The sequence below is a fragment of the Pyxicephalus adspersus genome, chromosome 10 (genome assembly GCF_032062135.1).
Source record: "Pyxicephalus adspersus chromosome 10, UCB_Pads_2.0, whole genome shotgun sequence".
Lineage (NCBI taxonomy): Eukaryota > Metazoa > Chordata > Amphibia > Anura > Pyxicephalidae > Pyxicephalus > Pyxicephalus adspersus.
Genome location: NC_092867.1, coordinates 6,121,114 through 6,134,780, shown reverse-complemented (window position 1 = coordinate 6,134,780; position 13,667 = coordinate 6,121,114). Strand labels below are relative to the sequence as shown.

The following is a 13,667-nucleotide window of genomic DNA, read 5'->3' as shown; positions in this document are numbered from 1 at the left end:
TCTTTGTTTTTTTCATATTCCTACATACTCCTAGAACTTTCTTCAGCTTTTTGTTTTGAAACCCTCCTAAAAAATCTTATTTAGGAACTTTCTTACTATCTGTTTTCTTAGGAAACCTTTTATAGCTCTTTCTTTAGAATATGCGTCATGTCCGAGGGCCCACACTGGTCAATGCCTAGATGGTAACATAGTTCTACTAGTTCAACACCACCTCTGAATCTAATGGTTTCTGGGCCAATGGCTAAAAAAAAGTATGAAGAACCAGAGTTCTCACTTTAAAACCCCCATGCTATTATTTTTAAGCAGTAGAACATAATAAACTTATATAGTTTAAAAGGAACTGTTATGAAATCATAGTTGTGCCCCAATACATGGTTGCTACTCTGATCCTCCATACTGTTAATTTTCTTCTCTGTTAATAATAATTGCTGCTGTTTCTGTTCATACAATTCAGCCCTAAAAAGGGTATACAGTCCTTCCACTATAAAACACTGTCCACATGAAGCAATCCCCCCCACCCTTATAAAGTTCTGCTGCCATATAACCAATTCTGTATAGGAAGTTCTGTTCACCAATAGTCCTCATAAAGGCATGCTTCAGGAGTCCATACTGAGAATCTTGGCAAGGCAGACAGAGGGATTGCCACATTTGTGAGAAGGTGAGGACCTTCCAGGGTAAATTCTAGAAAGAACCTCACTATTTGTTGTGGGGAACATTTTTACTTCAGTTGGGGTAATTCAACATTTTATAGTTGTAACTAGCATAAGAGTTAGGATAATACTTTCCAATGAGGACAATGATTTTTTTACCACCATGGAAAGGGATTGCAGAAAAGGGAAAATTCTGCTTTTCTTTTTTATGCTACCTTTTAGTTTAGAGTACAGCGAATAGTGCACTAGAACAATGTTGTCGAACTTTGAAGACATGTAGGGCCATACATATTGTAGACCAAAATGGAAGAGATTTCATTATGTTAAAGTCAAAGCATATGGCAGCAATCATGGTATATGAACCTTTTGTGCATCCCTATTAGTGTGCCTTTGAACCACCTGCCCACCATTGCCCTTTGCATTCTCCCATTCATTGTTCTCCTTTTTCCTCCAAAAATGTTTTTTTCAAAAGCAACCCCCCCTCTGCACCCTCTTCAACTATTGCTTACCATTGTACTCCTGCACCCCTCTTACCATTTCTCATCCCTGAACTCCACCTACCACCATTCTACTCACAAAGATCCTTGCTATCACTGCCCTAATTAACATGCAGTACATACATTTTTCCTTCTGATCCCTCCATAAACAAAAGAACATAAGAATGCCCCCTAAGCTTTAAGTTTTCCCCAGCACTCCTAGATCTATTCTTCCTATGATGCCTTGAAGAATATGGGGAGCAAAGACTTCCCTATGCATGCTCGAACGTCGTCTACTACATTTTCTGTACACCATATGTTATCATTGGAAGAAGGTTAGAGCAGATTCTGCTCTCTTCAAAGCTATTTTTCTCCTTAGTGACCTCCTTCATCCAACAACCATGCCAAAGAATGAAGCCAAGGTTCCCAGAGTTTTTCCAGACTTATTGGGTTCCTTGGTAAACCCTTTTTCATACCCAAGGACACCAAAGGCGATGCCCGGTTAAGTAGGGCGTTATAGCAGTGATTGGAGTAGGTGGCTGATGCTCTTGTTGCTATTTATCCCTATGTATATATTGGTTTGTAACATTATCTCCATTAAAAACTATCAACTATTCCTGAAATACATTTATTTTTTTTTAAACCTCCACAATAATAAAAATGTTTCTTGTAGAACTATGTGGCAGTTTGATCTTTTTTTCACTACAAGTCAAAAACCTAGGGCATGGTCACTACTTACCAGAGACATTTTGAGTACCTCTATTCTAGACATTTGATTGTGGTTAGGGTCTCCACCATATTGTGTTTTTATTATTGATGATTGAAGAGTTTCAAACTCTTTTGCAACCCCAAAGAACAAAAACAAGAATAATTGATAGCATTTCATTTTGAGAGGACCATGGTAAAGTTGAATAAAACTTGGTAAAGTTAGTGAAACACTTTTAAACACAGTTGTAGGAGTTTTATTTGAGTTGCTAAAGCAAGTAAAGTAACTTTTCATAAAAGTGAAAAAGCCTCAGAGACACAAAGAAGTTTTACAGCAAATCTTCAAGGACCAAGTGTCAGGAGGCAAACAAATCAATATAAAGAATCTATAACCTCAACAGATGTGTATTTCTGATCTAACATTTGAAATGAATCATCATAAATTTTTTTTGCAATACAATTTAATTATTTTTCTAATTATTTCTAATTGTAATACTAAAGGATAACTTACAATACCATGCTTGTAATAAAAGAAGATGAAATATATATCACTCACCCAGTTGTTTTTAATACTATTTCCTATGCTCCACATTATTTTTCCACAATTCTAAGTATCGCTGTAGAAGAGTGACACAGATTTATCGTGAGTATATATTTTTTTTCTTTTTGTGTGGGGTTTGATTTTTTACTGAAGTTCTTTTATGAAAAAAGCTAAACAACAGAATGAAAATCAGATACAAACAAATTGTATCTTTGGTTTTTCTCTCATGTAAGATTAAAAATGTATAGTTGGTTACCAGTTTTTTGATTGCTTGCCCTCATTGTTGCTGTAATCTACCACTCCCCCGGCCCAGTCTCACAATTTTTGGATAAATTAACTCTTGCCTCCCACATTCCAGACCTGGCCAAGGGCAGAAAGATATTCATAACCTTGACCACAATCTTTTCTCAAACTGCCTTTCATCCGTAACCCCCACTCTCCCCAAAGTCACCTCCCCAGATAAAGCTGCCACCCCATTCAACTACACTCTTTCTTTGACTCTGGATAAAGTTGCCCCTGCCACCTTCCGCTACCCTCGTCCTGCTAACCCCTAAATCTGGCACAACAATCCCACCAAACATTTACAAAAGACTGTTTGTGCAGCTGAGCGCCAGTGGAGGAAATCTGGCCTCAGCGCTGACTTCATGGACTACACAGCCAGACTACAACACTTTAACACTGAGCTCACTGTCACCAAGCAAAATATTTCTCTGCTGCCATTTCCTCTCAAACTTCCAACCCACGCAGCCTCTTCTTTGAATTGACTCCCTCCTAAAACCCCACACCTGCTCCCCCCACAACTACCTTCTCTGCACAACACATTGCCACCTACTTTAGAGATAAAATTGACACGATCAGACATGATGTCCCTGCTCACCGAGCCACTCCAACCATACCCACCCCTTCCACCTGTAAATCATCACTGGCCTCCCTCAGCCCTGTTACTGTGGACAAAGTCTCTTCTCTCCTCTCATCATCTCCATCTACTACATGTCCACTGGACCCAATTCCCTCTGATCTACTCCGTGCCCATTCCTCCACCCTGGCCCCTGCCCTAACCAAACTATTCAACCGCTCCCTTTCTACTGGTATCTACACCTCCGCTTTCAAACATGCCATAATTCTCCCTATCCTGAATAAACCCTCACTGGACCCCTCCCTACCTTCTAGCTACTGTCCTTTCCTCCTTCTCCCATATGTTTCTTAAATACATGAGCGCCTTGTCTATAAAAGACTCAATAATTACCTGAACACCAACTCTCTTTGACAATCTCCAGTCTGGCTTTCGAGCTGCCCACTCCACTGAAACAGCCCTTACTAAAGTGGCAAATGACCTCATCAGAGCTAAGTCTCAAGGCAACTTTTCCCTGCTCCTTCTCCTTTCCTCTCCTTTTGACACTGTTGATCACCCCCCTTCTAATACAAATCATGGCTCCATTGGTATCAGTGACACTGCTCTCTCTTGGTTTGCTTCCTATTTGTCTGACCGCTCCTTTCCGTTTCTTTCAATGGTAACTCCTCCTCACCCACTCTCCTCCCTGTTGGTGTTCCCCAAGGGTCAGTCCTTAGACTGGTCCTCTTTTCTCTGTACACCTCCTCTCTCGGTAGTCTCATATCATCCTTTGGCTTACAGTACCATCTGTATGCTGATGACACTCAAATCTATCTGTGCACCCCTGACATATGCCCCCCCCCAAGGTTTCATGCTGCCTGTCGGCCATCTCGTCATGGATGTCTGACAGATTTCTGAAAGTCAATCTTAATAAAACAGAACTCAACACCCCCCATGTTTTAATTCTCCCCCTATTTTGTTTATAACTGTTAACAACATTGTCATATATCCCACCCCTCAGGCACGTTTTCTTGGCATTACCTTTGATTCTGCCCTCTCATTTACCCCCCATATTCAGAACATTTCCAGGTCCTGTCACTTTCACCTGCATAACATCTCAGAAATCCACCCCTACCTGTCCCCTGAGACCACCAAACTCCTTGTACACACTCCTATCATCTCTCTTCTGGACTACTGTAACCTCCTCCTCTCTGGTGTTCCACTAACCCGACTCTCTCCTCTACAATCTAGTATGAATGCTGCTGCCAGACTCATCCATCCTTCCCCCCACTCCTCCTCTGCCGCATCTCTTTGTAGTTCTCTTCATTGGCTTCCATTTCACCTGAGAATCAAATTCATCTCCTGTGCTTTGCCTTCACATCCCTCCACAGTTCTTGTCTCACTTACCTTTCTGACCTTGTAGAACAATACTCCCCTAGCCACGCTTTTTGCTCCTCCAATGACTTACTAATGACTTCCTCACTCATAACCTCCTCACATGCATGACTGCAAGACTTTTCTAGAGCCGCCCTGACTCTCTGGAATGGTCTCCCTCGTCCTTTTTGGCTTGCTCTTTCTTTCTGCTCATTAAAACCCATCTTTTTAAACTTGCCTACCTGTCTTCTCCTGTCTCTCAAAACCTTCACTACTTCTTATTACTCCATATCACCCCTCCAACTGTTTGATACTTCCCCCACCTTCTAGATTGTAAGCTCTTCTGGGCAGGGTCCTTTCCTCCTCCTGAGTCACTGTTAGTATCTGTCTGTCATTTGCAACCTCTATTTATTTCTTTTTATGTACAGCGCTGCGTAATATATTGGCGCTATACAAATCCTGCTCAATAATAATAATAATAATGATAATAACTCTTTTTTTTGGCTGGGTCATGTTCCGGTTGCTTAAGAGTATCAGTTGCTGGAGTTCCAGATAATAGGAAGTTTATTAAAAACAACCTGGTGGAACATTTCACAAAATATAGGATTATTTGGCGATAATTTTGTATAATCAAAGCATTTCAAATAAGCAAAGAAAAAGAAAATTGACCCAAACCATTAGGGTTTATCCCAGGAAGTCCAGGGTGTCTTAGTAGGTAGTAATGTACTTTTCCAGTTTCCAAGGTGGTTTGGAAGAGTACCCGTGGCTTTCGGCTTAATGCGTTTTATCATATGAAAGCCTAATAATTGTAAATAGTTTGAATGATTTATTATTATATTCTAGACACTGTACATTGAGCAGATAAAGAACTGGGTTTCACTGAACATGGAGAATAAGAATGTCATCTTAGATTTTAACCAAAGAACCCTTTGTGGGTAGAAGGCAATTTTAGCTGAGATCAACCAACAGCTATACCACCTTTATAAACCTCTCGTTGCCTCGTTGCCCATATCAAGCGAGTGTGACGCTTGGGGAGACCGGGCCTCTAGGGGGCACTATAGCTAGCACAGAAGTGTGAGCCCTGAGAAGAGTTAAGGCACAGAATCTAAGCAGTAACCAGATCTTCTCAAGAACGTCTAGTGGTGAGGATGTTGCACTGTTGGTTACTGCAAGGTTGCGATCCTTGGCCACACCAGAAAGGGCAGGATGATGCATGGTACCAAATCATTAGGTGGAAGAATTGTCAGAGAAGGCTGGGGTTAGGGCAGACAGCAAAAGAAAGGTCAGGAAAAGCCAGACATAGGTGACACAGGAGACACAGAGAACAGACACAGTAGGGACACTAGAATAGCACAGGGGAACAGGCAGGGAAACACCATACTGGATAATAAGAGGTTAACACAGGAGCTAGACAGGGAGAGCAATGAATTAAACAGCAGGTATAGAGAAAATGCTCAGCAGAGCAAGGGGGCTCCGCACTAGTGGAGACAGGTTGCTAGAGTGCAGAGTGCTGTGTCTGAGTCAGCTAAATAACCAAAGGTGATTGAGAGGCTATTTCCTGATTGGCCGGCAGAAGGGGCAATACTGTTCAAATCTGGAAGACCAGGCGCGCCAGGGCTCAGAACTGCCTGCATGCGCTGAAGAGAGGTGTCTGTTTGTAAGTGTGACATTGAGGATTTAAACAGTTCCTAATGTACAGCCCCATTCTGTCCAAACCCTTCTATAGTTCATTGGTCCAACACTGGTTCAAAAGATAAAAGTAGACTGATTTTGGTTTAACAGATGTGGTCTGTGAGCTGGCCTCTTCTTTGACTTAAACCTTACAGTTAGTTAATAATTTACTTTCTTTTTATAAAGATACAGAATATTTCAGTTTCCTGGAGAGGATCAAGAACATGAAAATGAACAAGAGCTTGGTTTTGGAATTTATCTTCACAGGGCTTACGGACAAGAATGAGCTCAACATCCCATTGTTCATTTTATTTCTCCATGTTTATATTACAACCGTGCTGGGAAATATTGGCATAATAATTATAATTGTGATGGACAAACGTCTTCACAAGCCCATGTACTTTTTTCTGAGCAACCTTTCCTTTGTGGATCTCACATATTCTTCGGCAATCACACCCAAAATGCTGAGGGACTTTTTAAGTGAAACCAAGGCCATTTCTTTCACTGGATGTGCCGTACAGATGTACGTCTTTGTGTCCTTTGCAACCATTGAATGTCTTTTTTTAGGTATCATGGCCTACGATCGCTATGTAGCCATCTGTAGTCCGTTGCTCTATGGGGTCCTCATGAGCAGCATCTTGTGTTTCTGGATGGCGGTTGCTGCCTATGTTGTAGGATTTGTGACTGCTCTCGTGCACACGGTTTCTTTGTTCCTTCTGAGCTTCTGCAGATCAAACATCATTGACCATTTCTTCTGTGACCTTCCACCGCTCTTTATGTTGTCCTGCTCAGATACATCGGTCAACTTGGTTGTTCTCATGATTTTAGGTGGCTTAGTTTCTATGAGCTGCTTCATACTCATCCTTTTCTCATATAGTAAGATTGTCCTAACTATTTTGAGAATTCGGTCAGCTCAGGGTAGATACAAAACTTTCAACACATGTACTTCACATATGACTGCTGTCAGTGTCTTCTATGGGACTATTTTCTTTATGTATCTTCGTCCATCTTCCAGCTATGTCTTACAGCAGGACCGCGTGGCTTCGGTCTTCTACAGCATACTTATAGCTCTGTTAAATCCTTTTATATATAGTCTTAGGAATGCAGAGATGAAAGATGCTATAAAGAGTTTGTTGAAATATTTTCAAGAATAATCCATGGTTAGCATTGCTGTTCAGTGTTGGGATGGTTGCAAAATCTAACATTCAGTCCAATTCCAACAGAACCAAACAGGCTTGCTGTTTGAGCTAATTTGGATTAGCTCAATCTATGAAAAATGTATTTAGCCCTGGGTCAATGGTTCCCAATTCTCCCTGGGCTTGTTACTCATGTAAAGATAGTGGAAGGAGCCATGCAAATCGTTCCTTAATACATGTCAACATTTTTTCCAGTAAATATATTTCTACTGGGTCTATTGACATGAATTTTACACCAGATGTCAGTAACAATCCAAGTAATCTACACATACAAAGAACAACACAAATACATCCATAAATAAAGGTATGTGTATCTTTTGGCGCCCAAACATATTTCATTCCACAATTAAAAAAATGTTCATTTTATTCAACATAAATATTTAAAAGCATAACATGATATGTAAACACTTCATAATTTAAAGCAAATATAAAACTATGGAGCACATTTGTAGTAATTTTTACTGAAAGTCAGTTTGTTTCTCTGTTCTCTTTGACCAAACACATAATACACAACAGATACCTGCTTTTTATAATAGAAGAGAAAAGCAACATAAAAAACAATCTATAATAAAATAATAAAACTAAAAAATGTAAACATTTCTTTGGGCACAGTGGAAGTTTCAACAAAGGCATAAGGGAGCAAGGTAACACATTTAGCATTACAAAATCACTATAGATGTAACATTCTTCAAACACAATCAAATCTATTTCGTTTTTATTCTTCCACTTTAGTATTACTGGTCCACTGACCCCATCTACCCTGATGCATTGCATTGACACATATTTAGTTAGTGGGTCTGATTAAAGCTCTCCAAGGCTGGAGAGGATACACTTTCATACGTTTGCTGGATCACCCAGCTTCGCTGTTAAAAGTGTATCCTCTCCAGCCTTGGAGGGCTTTAATAAATCAGGCCCAATGAGTATTAAGATGGATTTTTTAAAGACTGGAGAAGATATACCATCATAGAAGAAACATGGCAATCCAGCCAACATGGAATATAAATTTTGCAATGTGGGTGCATGCAGAAGGCTGGCAATTGCACAACTGCAAATTTTATTGTACTTTAGGCAATTTTCAATTATTTGCTCTGATTAAAATTATTTGCTACCTAATAGTAAACAGTTTTGCAGAAATCCAAGCTACGCTTGTCTGATAACCTTGGTTTACCCATGATGGTCTACCTTCCTTAATTTTAGAGAACTTTAGTAAATTAAGTCCGTCATGTAAGCTGGTAACAGGCATTGCATTAAGAATGCATGAGCAGTCAATTCTTAAGAAAAGACAATCAGATAATCAGACGTTTGCACTATTTTTTCCAGTGCAGCACATCCCAATGGTCAATAGCATATTACTTTACCAGGAAAGCTTCAACACAAATGCATTGAGCTGTGTTGTCTAAACTCCATGTGCTAAGGCACGTAACATGCATTGCAATAGAACAACATACAGCAGCAGGAAAGAGTGAGCAGACCCCGTAACTGTTGTATTGCAACAGTTGTAATTGCAATCTTCAGCTTTATTAACAAATCTCCATGGAGTCTCAGAGAAATTGCACAGCAAATGCGCAGAGCATGTGAGAAATAGACCCATGAGACTGATGAATGTATAAATATTATATTGTCATAGTACGAATTTCTGTTCTATCGTTTACTAGAATTTACTATTCTTTTGACGATACAAGTAAGTCTAATTATTTACTTAATTGAGATGGAAATTTTATTTTATTTGTGTGTTTTTTGTAATTTTGTGTAAATGGTGCTAATTAGCAAAGAATGCATCAGATTGCTAAACAGCCAAAAAGGACACAGTGTAAGAAAAGGAAAAATATATTATATACAAGGGTATATAATAATATATATCGTATATAATAATTTATGTGATGTCAGATTCGAAATTTTCTTTGTATTCTTTTCCTCTGTGTTTCTCACTATGAGTATTGTACCCTATGCACTCTACATGTTACCTCTTGATTTTGTTATTGTTGAAGTATGCATGTATGTTTATGTATGTATATGCCAATTCCACTGCTTGATCACAATAAAATATATATAAAAAATCTCAGATCACTATGCAAAATGCATGGATTAGTTTTAAATCCTTCAAATGATTTTTAATAAACAATATGGCAGCAGGGGGAAAGAAGTAATGAAAAAGAGCATAAAGCTAATGTAATTGAAGAAAAGTAATAATATTTTAAGAATAATAATCAGCCACCCAATTAGGTACACTGTGCTAGTTGCCAGGTTGGACCTCCTTTTGCCGTCAGAACTGCCACAATTCTTCATCGAATACATTCAACAAGATCCTGAAACCATTCCACATAAATGTTGGTCCCTACTGACATCACAAAGCTGCTGCAACATTATTGGCTGCACATCCATGAGCCAAATCTTCTGTTCCATCACAAAAATAAGTGCCGTATTGGATTGAGATCTGGTGATGGTGAAGGCCATTTGAGTACAAACCACTGTCATGTTCAAGAAACTATTTTGAGATGATCTGAGATGATATGGTGTGTTATGCTGCTGAAAGTGGCCATTAGAAGCTGGGTACACTGGAGGATAGACAAGGGCAGAAACCATGCCAAGGTAGATGCTCAATTGGTAATAAGGGACCCAAAGTGAGACAGGAAAATATCCCCCTTGTCATTACACCACCAACAGCAGCTTGAACCATTGATACAAGGCAGGATCCATAATATCATACTGTTGACACGCAACCATTTAAATATTGGAGAAGAAATTTGGACTCAAGAACCCAGGCCATGTTTTTCCAATTTTTTCTTGTCCAACTTTGGTGAGTCCATGCAAATTGCTCCCTTAGCTGACAGACATGGCATCCAGTGTGGTCTCCTGCTGATGTAGCCCATCTACTTTATGGACATGTAATGTGTTCAGAGATACTCTTCTGCATACCGTGGTGCATTTTGAGTTACTATCGCCTTTCTATCAGCTCAAACCCAGCCATTCTCCTCTGACCTCAGGCATCAACAAAGCATTTGTTCTCAGGCAACAGCAACTCTCTGGATATTTTCCTTATTTCAGACCATTCTCCACATATGGTTGTGCTTGAATATCAGCACTTTCCGAATTACTTAGACCTGCCTGCTTGGCACCAACAACCATGCCACATCCAAATTTCTTTAAATCTCTTTTTCTTCCCAATTTTGATGCTCCCTTTGAACAGCAGGTTGTTTTGAGGGTGGCTTATTTGCGGGGGGGGGGCTTATTTTACATTTTTCTCTAAAAAGGGGGGGCTGTCTTATTTGATGGCCCTGCCTTATCATCGGGGAAACAGGGTAGTTGCCAGGTTGGACCTCCTTTTGCCATCAGAACTGCCACAATTCTTCATAGCATACAATCAACAAGATCCTGAAACCATTCCACATAAATGTTGGTCCCTACTGACATCACAAAGCTGCTGCAACTTTGCCTGCACATCCATGAGCCAAATCTTCTGTTCCATCACATTTCAAAGGTGCCTTATTGGATTGAGATCTGGTGATTGTGAAGGCCATTTGAGTACAACTCACTGTCATGTTCAAGAAACCATTTTGAGATAATCCGAAATAATTACACTTGAGTACACTGGAGGATAGACAAGGCCAGAAACCATGCCAAGATAGATGCTCAATTGGTAATAAGGGACCCAAAGTGAGACAGGAAAATATCCCCCTTGCCATTACACCACCAACAGCAGCTTGAACCATTGATACAAGGCAGGATCCATAATATCATACAGTTGACACGCTACCATCTAAATATTGGAGCAGAAATTTGGACTCAACATCCCAGGCCATGTTTTTACAATTTTTTCTTGTTCAACTTTGGTGAGTCCATGCAAATTGCTCCCTTAGCCGACAGGCATGGCATCCAGCGCGGTCTCCGCTGATGTAGCCCATCTGCTTTATGATTGGACATGTTATGTGTTCAGAGATACTCTTCTGCATACCGTGGTTGTAACAAGTGCATTTTGAGTTACTATTGCCTATCAGCTCAAACCCAGCCATTCTCCATTCTCCTCTGGCATTAACAAAGCATTTGTTCTCAGGCAATAGCAACTCGCTGGATATTTTCCTTATTTCAGACCATTCCCCCCACATATCGTTGTGCTTGAAAATCCAGCATATCAACAGTTTCCGAATTACTTAGACCAGTCTGCTTGGCACCAACAACCATGCCACATCCAAATTTCTTTAAATCTCTTTTTCTTCCCAATTTTGATGCTCCCTTTGAACAGCAGGTTGTTTTGACAGTATGCACATGTCCAAATATATTAGACTGATGCCATGTGATTGGCTGTTTAAATACTTGCATTAATAAGCAGTTGAATATATGTAACTAATGAAACGACCGGTAAGTTTATATATATTTGGCATTACATCAGTCATAGAATTTAGTTTTATTCAATGTTCATAAAATGCGCAGCTTTATTTATGCTTAAAGTTTTAAATATTTATATATAAACTGTTTTGTCTCCTCCTACTATTGTGATGAACTTTATTAGTTGGAAGCACTGATGTTACTAAGTTTTGTGCTATTATGCGAGTCCTATATACGGTCATTAATCTGAATGTTTCCTAGTTTTTAAAAGGCTCTGCACTCCCCTGCAGAACTACAACTGGCAAAATGTCTGTGAAAAAAAAAATTGATACATTTGTGAATATTTTTAAAAGACTCAACTGAACCTTCTCCACATCGATATTATCCCTTTGATCTTTAGTTTCGGGAATAAACTTATGTAATAAAGACTTTCAAACTCGTATTATCAGATGTAGATTTCCTATTCCTAGTTTGGTAGACGTTGCTTTCAAAAATCCTAAAGTTAAAAAGTCTACAAAGTTAAAGGTAAAATTGTTATGGTTCAGTACCCATAAAATGCATATTTAGAATCTCAGAGAAATATTATCTGTGTAGCTGTACCAATATAGATTTTTCCCCCCAAAATGTGTTTTACCACCCCTAGTTACAGGTTGGTATACAATGGGATACTGGTAGCCACCATCACAGCCCCTGCACCTTATAGGGCCTGGTCAAAAGAGCAAAACGTAACATTTAATAGGGAAATTAAAGGTCCAATTAAAGGACCAATGGTGGGGGATTAGGCAACAAAGAGGGCAGTTCAGTGGCTCGGTGGGTCCCAGGTTGGAATCTCAGCTAGGACATTATCTGCATGGAGTTTGCAGGTTCTCCCTGTGTTTTTGTGGGTTTCCTCTGGGTACTCCGGTTTTCTCCCACATACCAAAAACATGCAGAAACACTGTACAGTCGATATTGAGGTTCTAGCTGTCCCTCAAAAAGCTCACAATTGTCTTCCTCCCAAATTGACTTCGGACTATTATAATGACATATGACTATAGTAGGGACATTAGTCATATGGGACCTTGTGAGCTTCCTTGAGGGACAGCTAGTGACATGAAAATGGACTTTGTATAGTGTTGAATAATATGTGAGCACTAAATAAATAAAGTGTAATAATAAAAAGAACCTTAATATAGGCTGTAAAGTGCTTCTTTATACTGTTGAACCCCACAGGAATGGAAAGGAACATGTGCTGTGCATAGGCTGTTTAAACCTTTATATAGAGTTGAAGATGGCAATTTATATAAATATCTACTTTTCAGTTTTTGAATCTTAGCCAGTTTTAGGTGGATCTTGAGCATTCTTTTGCACTTTCAGTAATACATAGATACCAGTGATTTCGGATTTTTAATTGGCCATTCAACGTTGAGCCTACACGGGAACCTCCATTGTTCTGAATGCTGTAACCATTAAACTAGAACAGAGATAGGACAGGAACTTCAGTTTTGTTGAGTTTACTTCAAGTTTTTGCATCCATGTGTTAAGTCTAAGCCCTAAAGAACAAATGTTAGTTGTATCTTGTTGGGCCATCATTATCTCAAAGTTCGACAATAAAGCATTCAAAAACTACTACGGGCTTATAGCCGCTGTCTTTCTTTTCTGGATCCAAACAATTACAATAACTTCCGAAAAGGTTTTTTTTGTTAATTTTGTCTCTCCTGCATTGTATAATTACCAACAACTGTTCAGTACAGTTTAGGTCTTCCACCTTAGCACAGCGTTCACGTCTCATATTTACCCGGGCACCGGGAATATATTAGTCATGATGAAGGTAAATATCTAACTGTGTAAGCAATAGGTCTATACATAAAATATTTAAATATAGAATCTCTCTTTTGCACAGGGTCATATTACAATTTG

General features: G+C 39.4%; 1 protein-coding gene across 1 annotated transcript; it reads left to right on the top strand.

Annotated features, from left to right (window-relative positions):
- Window positions 1–6,461: 6,461 nt before the first annotated feature.
- LOC140339890 (olfactory receptor 5AR1-like) lies at window positions 6,462–7,403 on the top strand. The gene has a single exon (XM_072424803.1). The coding sequence runs from the start codon at window positions 6,474–6,476 to the stop codon at window positions 7,401–7,403; it is 930 nt and encodes a 309-aa protein (XP_072280904.1). The 5' UTR covers window positions 6,462–6,473.
- Window positions 7,404–13,667: the final 6,264 nt, after the last annotated feature.